The following is a 15814-nucleotide window of genomic DNA, read 5'->3' as shown; positions in this document are numbered from 1 at the left end:
TCGATTATTTTTTTTTTTTTTTTACGAGAAAGTGAGATAGAGTGAAATTGAGGGTTGCCTAGATAGAGGGAACTTTCGCGCGCCATGAAATGTAAAAGATGGCAGAAAAAGCCAGGAACGGGCGACGATTCTGTAGTGAAAAAAAAATTTGGAACAATCAGGTGGAACCGAGAAGCAAAAATTTGTTCTAAGAGAGTCGTCACACGTTGCGAAGATTGATCTTTGTTTGCAATTTTCTTCGATACGATACATCGCAATATACATAATATATGCGCGAATAATATTTACGCACACGTATTATAAATAAAATTATTTTTCGCGCATTAATTTCTGGATCAGTTGTACTGTACTGAATTAATTTCTTCACACCATTGTACCAAACGAAGCTAATGTTGAGAAATTTAAAAATATGAACATTCACTTGAATTATGTACCAATCTTGGCAATCAACACCGGTGTCCCTAGTGTTAATTAAAATTTTATAATGGCGGTTTCAATCCTTGAATTAGGTGGATTTACGTACGTGTTTCAATAAGAAAAAAATTCATCTGCGACCGAGAGAAAAAAGAAAAAAAGAAAAACCAAGTACTAAGAGACCAAAGAATTTCTCATAGACGTTTCACGTTTATATTTGTTGATTGTAGGAAATTATGATTCTCAGGTAATTGCTCGCGCGCACTGTTCCCTCTCTGTCTTGCGTTTCTCTCGCTCTTGGTCCCTTGCTTGTCTGACAATTGCGCAAAGTAGCCGCGGACGCAGTAATCGCACATGTCGAACATAAATTCGTGCGTGCACCACGCGCTTGCGTCGGCAAACTGCGACGCTCTGCAAGAACGCAGACGTGGTGCCACCCCCGTGACGCTGCGCGACGCCCGACCCCGTCATCGGTATTGGTCATCCTCGATGACAAAGGAATCGACGTGTGTGCCCCTGACAGATCATTTAAATCGGTAGCACCGGAAACTGAATCGCCAGCCACTCCGAGATCCGAGATTCGACGCGTTCGAATAATTGCACCGTGGCTTTTGATCCAATTTACATATAATTTTCAAATACTATACTATACAACTATCGATGCGATACGATTTTTTCTTTAGCGTAGATCGAAGTGCTTTTTTGGTGCTTCTTTCGTTCGAGACAGAAGTAGCCAGGGTTTTAACTAAAAGTAAAGAAAAATCAGGCCAGCAGTCGAAATTTATTATAGGGTAAGGATTGCAGTAAATAATGCAGAGTGACTTTTTTTGGTAGTTGACTTTATTCGACGACGTGGTCTCAATTGAACGAAAAAAAAAAAAAAGAAAAAGACAGAAAATACAAGTATTCGAGCAGTATGAAACAAACAAAAATTTGATGATTATATTACACTTGAACGAATCATTGTGAGAGAAAAAGAAAAAATAACGAAAGTTCGAGAGGTCTGTTTCTTTAATTATTATCAGCGAGATGAAGAACACGGAACGGCACAAAATAAACGGTAGCAGCGGACATTGCTGGGAAAATGCTCCATCACTCGCTCGCGGTGGAAAACCGAGCGAACGACGAGCGCATCTCAGAGGGGCGTCATTCCCTCAAATCGAAGTTTATTTAGCCTGGGTTTACGGCTCACTCTGGATTCACTTAAGCTCGAATCGCCGCAGGAATCGCAGCGATGTCGTCCCATGCGATTCGGAATTTTGGAACGGTTCCAAGCGACCTTTGAATAGTCTCCGAACGCGCGGCCACGGACAGGGGGAGGGTGGGAGAGGGGGAACGGGGGAGAGAGAGAGAGAGAGAGAGAGAGAGAGAGAGAGAGAGAGAGAGAGAGAGAGAGGACGTTAGCGATCGGAGGCCGGCTCGCGGAAAAATTTACGACGACAATAAACTTCGTCCACCGTGCGGGGAACAGGATTATAAAAAAAAGAAAGAAAGAAAAAAAGAGGAGGAATAAGAGGGAGAGAAACACAGAAAGAGAAGAAAGATGAAGAAAAAGATGATGATGATGAAAAAGAAGAAGAAGAAGAAGGCGAAATGTACGCTGCAAAGACAATTCACAATAATTATCAACGAAATTTACCGTTGATCGTGTGCGACTGACAACATAAACAGCATCTATCTGAACATTGACGTTTGTCCATGTCGTGTAACATAAATGTAAAGTAATTTGAGATTTATTTGGTATTAATGTAGCGAGTAGCATTGCCAGAAAGGTGAAGAGTTCTAACGAGTATGCTTTCGATATTTTGTGGATTTATTTATTTAGAGCATCTTTGTCTGTTTGAAAATCCACGCATATTATGTCCCGATAACGATTAAGATAATGTTTGAGGAAACTTGCGAATATATGTACCTGCCGTAGATAGGGAATGAGGACTACAGTCACTGTGTAGGTACTCTGGCGAGTAATAAAATGTAAGAATTCAATGTTCGCCGTTGTAATCAACTCGTCTAAAGTCTCTCTGTCTTACAAATTACATCTAAATGGATGTGCAAAGTTGGAGATTAATATAGTTCGGATAGCTTTTACCGAACTCGCGGGATTCCCTCAAAGATAGATTAGATTTTCACGCGTCTGTCGGTCGAGGTTAGTACTGGGAAGGGGGGGGGGGGAAAGTATTTAAAATAAATGGCTACTTAAAACAGTCTGCTGCGTGTCTATTTAAAATTACAATGAAACTTTATCGCGCGCGCTCAGAGATTGTCAGCGTTAATTAGCGGGGGACTTCGAAAACGCGTGGGTTACTTCCAGTTTCGCGTGGAGGATTTTTTTCGTCTGTCCGCTTCCGAGTCGGCGATTTCGAACAAAAAGAAAAACAAAAAAGACATGTTACGTTCGGACGAAACCGTAAAAAAAAAAAAAAAAAAATGTCAATTTTTCCCAGAGAGCACGAAGATGACAGACATTGAAATGGAAACACCCCCCTCCCCCGCGAAAGAAAGAGACGAAAAGAAAATAACGACGAAGAAAATATGAGCAAAAGGATGAAAGAGAGGAAAAAGAAAAAAGGAAGAAAAATGGAAAACAATCCGGCGCCGCTCGATTTTCGATTCTTCGTTTCGACGAATGCCAGGCACAATAGCGGGCTTTTGCCATCCCTCTGTGTTACAGGGGAGGGGTGGCGGGGTGGAGGAGGGCTGGCAAATATTTCCGAACGCGCGTTCGAGTGGCCGGCGCATCTGTTGCACGCACACGCGTGCCAATTTGCGATTCCTACGTAGAAATTAGCGACACGTAGCGAGTGACCCTCGAGCCTGCCACCCTAGCCAGCCACCGTAGGGGTGTGTTCAAGGGATCGCGCTCAGGGATAATTGACCCGCTCAGTGCCACGCGAAATTCCAAACCTCCGATGAAGGTTTCTTGAAAACAGGTGGAAAAGCCGCTGTTAAAAGCGAGCGTTACACGATCGCTTAATTTACCATCCGCGACTTATCGACTGGTCTGTCGTTCATCCCTGTCTTTGGGGTGTTGACAAGTTCTAGAGACGATTTTTTAACCTATTGCATGCCTCGGAATGTCGCGTTCTTTCTAATTATATTGCCTGTTGGTAATTTCAACCGGCAAATTTCTCTTCAACATTCTACGACACCGATAAATATAAATTCGCGGTGAAACGTTAACTCGCGCGAAAAGTTCAGAAATCGTGCGGAGCATTGGCCAAATGAAAGGCGGTCAACTCGAAGGAATTCGCGATAATTTGAAAATTGACAAGTGTGAGTTTTGTTGGTGGAAGGTACGATTAAAAAAGGCCTCGGTAAAACGTGGGAAACGTGTCTGGTAACAAGCAATCTGAACGAGGGATCTCGTCGGGCATTTAAATCGAGAAATAAAAATATATATACAGACACTCGCGCTCTGAAATTGCTCGGGACGATCGTTAACGGTTTTGGAAAGCTGTGCATTCTGGCGGAGTTTCGAAAAGCAACCGTAAATCAATAGAACGAATAACAAAGGCTCACGTTCATTTTCCAAGGAATCGGTTCAAAATAAAGAGTTTCAATAAATTGCCAATAACTCGATGCAGTTTTATTAGAAAAATATAGTTTGCTTCGACAATTAATTTTTCGCCGAAACTACTAGCGTAAGAAGTAGCAAAACAATAAAAGATTTTCGGATACACTCGCAACATCGTGATCTTAAATTTTTACAGAAGAGTTTCAATAACTCGATACAGTTTTATTAGAAAAATATAGTTTGCTTCGACAATTAATTTTTCGCCGAAACTACTAGCGTAGGAAGTAGCAAAAAAATAAAAGATTTTCGGATACACTCGCAACGAACAACGTGATTTTAAATTTTTACGAAAGAGTTTCAATAAATTGCCAATAACTCGATACAGTTTTATTAGAAAAATATAGTTTGCTTCGACAATTAATTTTTCGCCGAAACTACTAGCGTAGGAAGTAGCAAAAAAATAAAAGATTTTCGGATACACTCGCAACGAACAACGTGATTTTAAATTTTTACGAAAGAGTTTCAATAAATTGCCAATAACTCGATACAGTTTTATTAGAAAAATATAGTTTGCTTCGACAATTAATTTTTCGCCGAAACTACTAGCGTAAGAAGTAGCAAAAAAATAAAAGATTTTCGGACACACTCGCAACAAACAGCGTGATCTTAAATTTTTACGGAAGATTTATGAAAACTGGGGAGAGTCACGAACGATAATAATTGAAAACAATAATCGAAACGAACTGAAGCAAAGTGAAAAGCGACTGACGCACTAACTCGTTTCGGTACGGTTAAATCAAGCAAAATGTCATCGTCATGTGCGGTGCTCGATGCGCCGGTCATTAGCTGTCATTCGTGTAAACGAAAATATGCCCAAGGTTTCCCAGCACTCTCTCTCTCTCTCTCTCTCTCTCTCTCTCTCTCTTGGTGTCACGGAGAATTTTCTTCGTTTTCCACGGCGGGGCGAACGGCTGCTCGGAAATTCTGAGAAACGCTCATTAAGGCTCGCACGAGACTCGCATTTCGCGATGCGTGTATCCCGATATTTTTAGAGTGTGGGTGAATCACTGTTTGGCGGGAGAGCTCCGCAGCTCCAGCGGCAGTTAAACAGCCGATTTCAGAAATAACGGGCCACCGGGAAATTAATAATCCGCCTCGTTGTATCGCGACAGATCGCCGAACAATCGAGATCCCCTTCCTTTCAGCTCTCGCCGTTCGTGTTCTCCATCAACGATAGATTGTGAATCTTGACTACGATTTGTCGATCAGCGTTTCAATTCGGAGATCAACGTTCTTCTAGAATCTCTGTCGTTGAGAGAATTACGATTTTCAGAGGAGATACGAGTTACAAGATTATCAAAGATGATTTGATATTTATGCAGAGAATTTTCGATTCTTTACTCGTAATTACAAAAGACAAAGTCGATAATTTTAAAGAACAGACTGACGTGTCATTGAAAAAGAAAAGAGACAAAGTTCACGTGCTGTAATAATAATAAAAAAAAAAAGATACAATCTGATATATCTGACCGAAACATAATTAGTCACCCCTGATAAAATTGATGCTCCAATTGATAAATACGCTCTGCGCGAATAACTACGTACATTATCATAAACTCTCGTTTGCACAACTTCACTCAACTTTACAAATAAAAAAGAAGACAGAAAAAAAAAAGGTACAAATTACACACAGTGGAATTCCAGTTCTATGAACTTGTCGTGGGACAAGTAGTTCACATAATTGGAATTCGTACAATAAATTACGATCCTCTCTCCTAGTAATTTTCCATTCATACGATAACAGTTCAGGTTCGAATCAGAGTGCTTGTTATTAAAATTTCGCTCGTACGAACGAAATCGGCGTATTCAACGATTTAACGAATCGTGACGAATAACTTGACGAAGTGCAATTGCGCGATTCAAAGATAAGAACGCAGAAAGAGGGTATAATTTACAAAAAAAAAAAAAAAAAAAAAAAAAGACACCTGTCATCGGTGAACCCTAACGATCAGCCCGTGTGTAAAACCACCCCCGTTGTTCTTTCCGCCGCGGCGGAACGGCGTTCACGTGGCGTTCGACACTCGTTACGTCGTTGGTAACGCGTTTTAATAAGGCGGCGAGACGAACGGCAAATATACACGCGGCACGGTGCACCTGCGCTCGATTGTAGTCACCACCTAAGCGGTCGTGTTGCCTGCCGGCAGCTCGTAAAACGGCTGAACCCCGGAGGTCTAGACCAGCCCTGGACTAGACCAACGAGACGACGCATCCGAAATAACCCTCTATATTCTATTTCGAGGCCGACACGCCGCGCGCGATACAGTTTCTCGTGTCAGTGGAATACGGCAATGATTCCCTCGTTGGCCCGTTTTCACGCTCGCGACGATTGTCCCTCCACCGAGGCCCGACGTTGTTCACTCGCTACTTCGACCCGAACCTATCCGTCGTGAATATCTTCTTTTCCTTTGCCTTTGATCGCTCCACGGTGGTCTAGCAAAGAGATGTCGGAATGTCGTCGTTAAATAATCTAGCCGTAACGTTCGCTGTATATATACATATTTTTCAATTTTCAATAACTTTGTCTTTCGCGTGATTTGAATTACGTATTTTTTTGCTAATTACGGCAAACGTAATTAAAAAAGAAATACAATAAAATACTCTACTTAACGTAATTAAATAAATGCAATACTCTACTCCAACGTAATTAAAAAAGAAGAAAAAAAAAAAATACAATATTCTACTTTAAAAACAAACAATTTCGTTATTCCCCTCGTGTCATCGTATCGGGTGGAATTGAGGCAATTCCTTTCCAAGGATCGGATCGGAGAGAAAATCGGTTTGAAAACGAAAGCGGAGCGCGGGTCTCCGTCGCGCTGGTGAGTTAGCCATCCGACAGACGCGACGAGTGTCCGCGCGCGGCTGCTCTTCTCACTGGTATCAGAGCACGCGTGACTCACGTCTCCGCGTCGTCTCCGCGTTTCGGTAAGTGTCGCCGCCACTCGGGGATCTCGGGAACTGCGTCGGGGATCCCCCTACTCCCCTCCGGACCGGCGAGCGCTGGAGGGGGGACGCCGGTCTCGGGGTGGGGGGCCGAGAGGGGAAGCAGAGTCATGGCAAAACTTTTGTCCATTCACGGTCGACACGCTCCTAATTGGGAGTACGCTTCGTGGTCTCGTTCCACGCGCACGGCTGCTCCGTGGAAAACACCACCGGACGCGGCTCTGTCTCTCCTCTCCGAATTTTCAGTCTTTCTCTCTCTCTCTCTCTCTCTCTCTCTCTCGCGAGCGCGCTAACAACCAATAACTAACTGGCGACGATTTTTCTAAGCCGCGAGATTCAACTTCCAGCTAACTGGAAAGACAGAGAAGAAGCAAGAGGAGAGGGGGAGGGTTTCATTAAAAATCGGAAAACGTCCGGCGTGACTTCGGGTTTTGGCCGCCCGCGTAAATCAATCCTCGGGAGACGGGCATATTTTTACCCTGACTGACACACGGACGACCCGGCAGGAATTTCACAACGAGCGCCGTCGATTCCGGAACGGCCGCTGATCGACACTGCTCGCACTGCTGTTTCGATAGTTTTCTAAACCTAACCTAAGCGACGATAGCCTGGCATCAATGGCGGAGTTGTTAGCCACGATCGAACGAGGCGTTTGGGGAATTTTCTAGGGATTGATGGGAACAGTCGATCGGCGAGATCGGAAGTCGACGTGGCCGAGGAATTTTCGCCAGCTCCAGTAGCATAACGAATCCTTCGTTTTCGACGGCACAGTGGGCTCTAATTTTGAAATTTAACACGATACTGTCGGTCGGAAGGTGCGTGGAAACGTTCGATCTCAAGCACAAGTTGCTGCTTCTTTTCTTCGAAACGAGACGGATATCGAGACAGATTTTTACCAATTTGAACGCGAGATCACGCGTCCGTCATCGACGTTCCAGGAAACTCTCGAAGAATCCTCGTCTTAGTTCGAAAAGAAACACCCTGGGAAAATTGGTAGATGACGGTTGGACGACGGGGAGAACGGGTTGGCTTTTGGCGTTTTCACTTTCCTCCGAAACGTGTCAGCAGGTTATACCGCTTCATCGATCCTCTCGCAAACGACCTTTCCGCACCGCGTCTATTGCGATTACGTCCGAGCGAATTAAGCCGGGAAAGGGGACGTGACGACAGGCTTTGCCAATAATTGTCTCCGCGTTTCACAAAATTCGCCCGAGGTGAATTTCCACCGACAGACAGCGAGAAGAAAGTGTACGTTATCGACAAGTTTTGGAAGTGGCGCAGCCACGCTCGCGAAACGGCGGAAACCGATCGCCGGTGGTTCGTCCGGAGTCTTCCGCTTTCCGGACGTTCGAAGCCACGTTCCGGCGTCGTTAACCCCACGGCCTAATCAATAAACATAATTACGAAACTATGTGCCATTAATAGTCCCGACCCGGTTAGCTCGTAATCTTCCACCGGTACGGGGCCAGTTCGCGCGTTATCAACCGGTTGTATTTTGTCGGGAGCATCTAGCCGAGCGGCAGAGAACGGAAGGAAGATCGTCGCGCGTTCGCAGCCATCGCAACTTTTTTCTTTCTTCTCTTTCCTTCAATTTTTCATTTTTCTTTTTTTCTTTTTTTTTTTTCCTTTAAAGCAAATTACGACTTTTGACAACTTCTCGAGACGTCGGAACGAAAGAAAAAGATTCTCTCTCTCTCTTCTACAGAAAAATCGTATCCTAACGTATCAGATGAACAATAATTAACAGGCAACGAAATTAAATTATATTCCAAAGTGACAGTGCAATAACTCACGGCAGTAGCTCAAGAATTCAAAGGTAATTAGGCTAAGGCAGGGCGTGATTGACCGAGGAATTCATTAATCGTAAACAGCTATTTCCATGCGTTGGAATGACGGCGAGAGATTTCCGAGTAGTGTGTGTTGCCGGATTGGCCGATGAAGAGAGGCCACGGCGTTTTCGTTGTGAAGTATTAAGCGTCAGGAAATATACGGGAGATGTGCAGAGCTGTCAACTTTGGATCGCGATCTCTTTCTTTCTCTCTCTCTCTCTCTCTTCTGACTGGTTTTCGCGGTGCAAGGTAAATAAATAACCGCGTTCGTTCGTTCATTCGCGTTGCACGTTCGCGTGAAATAAAGAAACTGATCGCGAAACGGGTTTCAAAGTGTCCGTGAGCTACCACGTTCCCTGGTGGACACTTTGAAAGGAAAATCGTCGATAAGCCCACGCTCCGGCAGGAACGGACAGAAAATTTGTATAATTACGCTTCCGTTAATTTCGTAGATTAGCGTTCGCCACGCTCGAAACGTTCGAAAAGTCTTGTCGTGTACAAGATATGCAAAATCATGAGCAAGCTTGTAAAAAAAAATATATATACATATATATATATATATATACATATATATATATATGTGTATATGGGTGTATATATGTCTCGCGTGTCAGTCGATACACTGAGGAAGAGTTAGAAAACGGTTTTACGTCAGTTTGTTTATGCAAACTACAGCGAGTCTCTTCTTCGGGCGACTAATATATCTACTACACTTTTGACAATTGGAAATTCTTCAAACCTCATTCAAACGGTTGTTACTAGGAAACACTGGCAAATAATCATAATCTCCGTCGTCGATAATGAATCTTGAGTCAATTTCGAAACGGAAGGATATTTTTACGGCCAGACGACAGATGTTTATACATATTCATGGTCTCGCTGATACGATCCGAGCAAAGGTTTGTCTCGCGTTCTCGATATTTCGTACAATTTTGCATGGTCTGCTAGCAAAATGTTCTGCTTTTCATTTTTGAATTTTTTACAAACGCGCAAATATCGACGGTCGCAGTTATTATGAAATTTAGACACTACTGTCACTCTTAATCGGCGTTTGTCACTTGTCCTACGAAATACGCGGATGAATTCGAAGGAGAAAGAATTAATTTGAGATTAATTTACCGCGCGATAGTTTCGAGAGAGACTTTCCACGAGTTTCCGCGCAAATCGTTCACCGAAAGATTCTCGACTACGGATTTCACCTGAAACTGAAACACCTACTTCTTTTTCCCTACACGTTCAAGCACGACGATTTGTTTCTTTTCCTTACGTACGCTCTACACAAAGAATATCAGGTTGTCAACCACTGTATGTAGGCCAGTTTGCCGCAAGTCGGTCAAGCCATCCCCTAAATCGCTGAACTATCCTCCAAACAGCAAGTGTCGGGGAAACTTCGCCACCCTCGCACCCTCGTTGAAACTCGGGGTCGGCCAAGTGGCCGGGAACCTGACCAGCAATTACCAGTCGAAAGACTCACGAGAACGTGATTCGATTTGCCGCGAGAACGAGAAATATTTCTCACTAATTTCGTGCTCTCTCTCTCTCTCTCTCTCTCTCTCTCTCTCTCTCTCTCTCAATGGAATATCATTCTCGAAACGTTCACATCACGATCGATCGATCGGATCGATCGGTCGTATCCGATCGTCGTCACTGTTCTCGCGGGCAAACGGTACTCATTTCAGGTGGGGAATTTCAATTGTCAGCTGCCACTGTCACCGCACGATTTTTCTCGTATCCTGGCCTATAGGATAATTCAAAGGTTCACATTCACAATTTTTACGGGCGTTGGCGGGGTCCACCGGGCCCGGAAGCTACAAGTGTCCGCGGGGTAAACGCGCGCGGTGACTGCGATGTGTAGGAAACGCGTCGACGTTTCCCTTCGGGTTAGGTTGCGAGGATGATCGGCACGAGCGAAACGTGAATCGGTTCGAGGGTGCGGAGCAGGACGGCGAATATATATCCGTTCGAGAGTGCGGACACTGATACCAACGGGCAAAGACACACACGCGAGGCGATAGGAGACGGTAGACGATGGAAGAATCACAGAAAACACGAGACGACGTAGCGCGTCGAGCACTTACCTGTTGCCAGAACTGGGCGAGCAGGTATATACGCTCCTTCTTGAACAGCCAGTCCATGGACTGCATGGCCTGAATGTCCAGCGAGTTGGCCTCCGCAGAGGCCTGCATGCTGGCCAGTGCCGGCGTGTTCAGGCTGGCTAGAACGGGCTGCTGGAGCACGGACGCGTTGCTGCTGGCTAGCAGATTCGCGTGGTACAGGGACGATGCATCCTCCGAACCGCCAGTAGCCAGTAGTTGGGCCCCTATCGGCGCTGAAGGCCCCTGGAGGCCCAGTGACGAAGCCACTTTGACGGCTTCGAGCTTCTCCGCCGGGCCCAAAACTGTTCCCCTTGGTTTGCCGGCGCCGCCGACGCCTCCTGGGGCGCACGCCTCGGCCGGCGGGCCCGTCGCTACCGTCTCTTCCTGTTCCTTAGTCCCGGACACTGTCCCGGAACACACTGGACCCGTCGCACCACACACTGGCCCCACGGTCACACGGAATCGCACAATGTCCCTCCCGAGTTCACCAAAGTCATCGACGTACTCTGTCGCTCCTGGCTCCGAACCACGACACAGACGTTCTCCGAATCTGCTCTCAGGCCGGACGTCAGGCTGCCCGTCGTCGTCGTCGTGCTGCCGTTGCCGCTGCCGCTGTCGCTGCCTCTCGCCGCGGCATCACACCTACACTCGCGCGGAAAAACCGACGAACATACAGGCTATTACACTGCACGCGGTCACACTTCACTGGCTTCGGTTTTTCCCTCGGTTTCGGTTCCGTTCCGTCTCGTCTCGTTTCGTCTCTCTCTCGTCCCGTCTCACGGCTGACCACAGCAAGAGAGTACGAGACCCGTCCTAGCAGGCTCCTAACCTGAAACTAAGAGCTACCGAACGACGGATGCGATGTCTGGAGGAGGTGCACCGCCGTTGGAGGGGATTGGGCGGAGCCCGGGCGACGTGGTGGGGGTCGGCCGGCCCACCGGCTGGCCAATCGCCCGCCACCCGGCTCTCCCACTCTCCTCCGCGGCTCTAGCGTTCAGAGGAGAGCGTGGTCGTGGTGGGGATAAGCTGCGCGGAGAAGGGAGACGCCGCGGAAAGGACCGGAGGCTGGCTAGGTGGTCCCTACCAGAGCGGATCTCATATTTTCAGCTCCCCGACCGCCCTTTTCTCCAACCCCTGCCGATCGTGCCGGTTCCCTTCTTCTTTCCTTCCTCTTTTTCTCCCGGCGTCGTCTCCCTCTCCTCTTTGTATCTGTGTTTCTTATTTTCGCCTCCCCCCTCCCGCCCCTCGTACAACCCCCTTCCCACCTCCCGCCCCCTTCGCCAACCCCCCTCTATCATTCTCTCTTTCTCTCTCTCTCTCTCTCTCTCTCTCGCCTCCGCTGCCCCCTCGTCGCGATCTCTCGCGAACTTCTCGGCCCCCCGATCTCTGCCCCCCCCCTTCACTCCCCACACGCCCCATCAACACGCCCGACCGTCCCGCAGACAGTAACCCTTCGATTGCTCGTTGGTGACTGAGCGTTACCTTTGTTGCGAGCGCCGTTACGATTTTCAGACGTTCGAACGGAGGAGAACGAGGTGTGATTGAGTTTCGAAGGGGTTACTGACGCGCGAGCACCACCGGGCTTTTTCGGTGTCGCCGACCACCGACACGACCCACCCTCCTCCATTTTTCTTTCTTTTCTGACCCCCCTTCGCCGCGAAATCTCGTCCGCGATTCCGCGCCCCTTTACCCCTTGCCTCCTAACCGACTCGATGTCGCACCCGGTTCTCTCCAGTAAGACTTGTCGTCCCTCGCTTCAACTTGTTCGGTCGAGAAGAATTAGTGCGCGAGAACTTGAAGTATATCTTTCGATGAAATTTCTTTCTTTCTTTCTTGTGATTTTTCTTTTTCCTTTTTTTTTTTTTTTCTTGGTTTACAGGGATTCGAACGTAAAGTTCGTTGCTTCTCACGACATCCAGGTTCGATATCGATCGTAGGCCAGAAGGGTACGGAACGTTTCTTCGCGATATGTTGGATCTTTTGAAAACCGTCGGTTTCAAGAGTTGAAACACTCGTCAACTTGGTTGCGTAGGATTTTTCTTTTTTGAATTTTCGGCAACGATCCAACACGTGAACGATGAATTTTCGCGGAGATTACGCCGCGGCGAAAGGGGTTGAAATGTCTGAGACTGTGTTCCCCTCGCGTTTCTCAAATCGACGGCAATTATGGTTGGGAGATAAAGATACTTGTCGCGATTAAAGGAACGCAGGAGAATCTGGGGTCGATACATGATGCGTTATTTACATTATTTGTGCGTCACGAATAATAAATTGGGGAAGCGAGTGAGAGCTCCAGTTTTTTTTTCTGCAAAACTCCACGACCTGATCCAGTTTTTACATTAACAAATTTCGAATCGTTCACAGCGGAAATACGGACAGTTTTCAAATTCAGAGTCGAACAGTTCTCACGGAGTTCGTGGTTCTTGGGAGTCTCAACGACGTGCGAGGAGCTTTGAACGTAGTGTCCTCTTGCACGAACTCGTATCTTCGTCTATCTCGTACCCTCGTGCACTCAATACGATTGCAATTTAACTATGACACTTTCGGAATACGAGCAGACAATTGACAAAACTTTGACGATCCGTGATAATCACATCGTCGCGAAGACACATTCTCGTCGAGTCAAAAAATGGAAACTAAACTATCCACAATAGTGTTTCGAAGTTTCAATTGGAGATGGATGATTACACGATTACAGCAGTGCTCCAAAATTTGCCGAGTGCAGTTCGAACTCGATACAAATTTCCAATACGGAAGGAAACAAAGCTTCAAAATCAAATTTTTCGACACTCGTACTTGCAATTTCAAATCCCGGACGACAGGTCTTGGAACTAAGAACGAACTACGGAACAGATGATGGAAGAACAGCGACGTGAAATCTTTCGACAAAGAAAAAAAAAAAATCTCAAACAACTTACCCCTCTTTCTCTCATCACAATCACGCCATTGTGTCAAACTTTCCAAGTTGCGTCGCGACTTTGCATCGCGACAGCGTCCTCGAAAACGGTACGATTCGTCAACCATCGAGAGTGGCGTCGATCAATAACAATTCAAAGAATTTCAAAAATTTTCTCTGCGTCAAAGGGGGGGAGAAAAAAAGAAGAAGAAGAAGAAGAAGAGGAACGTCGTTTGCGAAATGCGCGAGGGGTCGAAGCGTTGTCGAAGCGCTTCCTCCTCCCCCTCCCCCTCCTCCTTTCCCCCCGATTGCCGCAAACCGTGAAAGACGCGCCGCTTCCGGCGAACGCGTTAATCCGCGTTACCGTGTTAAGCACACTTCGTGACAGTCGAGTTAACCGGCGTCGGGTCCTGGATAATGCAACTTTAATTTCCGCGGCGTTCGCCGGTTACACGAGTTAATCATCGCCGCTGGTGGATGATAGCCGCTGTTGACGCGGAAACGAAAACAACTGTAACTCGATTCACGCCGCCAACTTGCCGCGTTACTTGTTGCTGTATACGCCTTTCGGCTGATCGATTTCACCTCTGTCGTGGAATCATCGATACATCGCCGCACAACCGAGACAAAGCCTCTTCCTTTCTCGAGAGAAAAATCCTCATCTATCGGTGAGGAAATACCGGGGAGTAACAACCTTGATCGGTTGAAGACTCTTGAAAAAGAGTCTTTATTAAGATCGCGAGGACCGTGAAAATTTGCGAGGGACTGAGAAATCGAATAAATTTCGACTTGTCGATTAGCAAACGAGTGACAAAATCTGTCGAGAGTGACGTGCAGGAGCCGATTTTTCTTGCCGACGAACGGACGATCAATCGTCGAGTTGGGTCGGACTTCAAAGTCGCTCGACATGTAAAATTCGCCGAACGCTCAGCCGCGAAATTATCAGCGTCGACTTGGCTCTCGAAGTAACGAGGGATCACAGGATTTCTCCAACGGTGGGAGAGAGCAGACGCTGCTGCTCGATCGCTGCGCGAGACACGGCAGGCATCGGTAGAGAAATTCCGTTGGTCGTGAGCGCGTGTATAGGTACGTGTCGCGTGTTTCCGAGAGACAGAGACGCGTCGCGAAAATTCGTCGCAGCCGCCCACGAAAATACTACGCACGGCTGTTGACTTGTCACCGCGTGCTTTACGATCACCCGATATAACGCGGGGATTAGTTTGTCAACGCGGGCCGGCGTGCGCGTACACGCGCGGCCTGCATCGCCATCGCGCGCCGTCTTTGCCTTCCCGACTGCGACATATTGTTGCCGGGAATTTCGTAACGCGACGAACCGTTCGAGCGTCTTGGAATTCCTCTCTCTCTCTCTCTCTCTCTCTCTCTCTCTCTCTCTCTCTCTCTCTGTGTCTGTCGAGAAAGTCGCCGAGAAGTCTTTCGAAAATTTTAGAAGACGATTGGTGAGAAATCGTCAAAGGGATTGTCTCTCTCAGCAAGATGCTTTACCTTTTCGTAGCCTATTCTCTCTGCGAATGAATATCGAGTCAAAGTAAATTTCGAATTTTTCTCCTCCGGTTCTTCTCCGCGGTGTTGTCCTCCATCGAGGAACAAAGGGTGGAAAAACTTTTTCACCAAACCGCACTGGAATCCCCATGTTACGTATCTCGCGTCTTTCGTCAACGTTTCACACACACATACACACTGCTGTCAGGGAAAGCTGTCTTACCGAGCGTTCCGGTAGCGTCTTGCACCCCTTTTGTCACAAACCAAACGAACCCAAACACCTGCCAGTGTTTCGCCGGGAATTACATCGTCGACTGAATTTCACTAAATTCCGAAAGGAGAGGAAAGAGATATCTGCATCGGCAGTGAAAACGGCGAGGAAACAAGAGCGAACAAGAAGAGAAAAGAAAAGAAATTGGAAATATTGAAAACGTGACGGTAAGCTTGTCTGTCGAAGGGGGTAGTTGTTAACTGGCGAAGATTGTAAAGAGCAAAGCTGCCGAAATGGCGAATCTGGACGACTGCCTTCGCACCGGTGGAATTTCGCTGGTCGCAGCAACGGGAC

General features: G+C 46.7%; 1 protein-coding gene across 1 annotated transcript in view; it reads right to left on the bottom strand.

The window, feature by feature from the left end:
* Positions 1-11489, bottom strand: part of LOC122533218 — a gene marked incomplete at its 5' end in the record, with an annotated part of 72014 nt that extends 60525 nt beyond the window's left edge. The window contains one exon of the mRNA XM_043662710.1: positions 10836-11489. Coding sequence (XP_043518645.1) covers positions 10836-11489 — 654 coding nt within the window. The remainder of the gene's footprint in view (positions 1-10835) is intronic.
* Positions 11490-15814: the final 4325 nt, after the last annotated feature.

This window comes from Frieseomelitta varia, unplaced genomic scaffold, assembly GCF_011392965.1.
Source record: "Frieseomelitta varia isolate USP_RPSP 00005682 unplaced genomic scaffold, Fvar_1.2 scaffold_507, whole genome shotgun sequence".
NCBI lineage: Eukaryota > Metazoa > Arthropoda > Insecta > Hymenoptera > Apidae > Frieseomelitta > Frieseomelitta varia.
The sequence above is the reverse complement of the archived record's forward strand: the minus strand, read 5'-3'. Positions and strand labels throughout refer to the sequence as shown.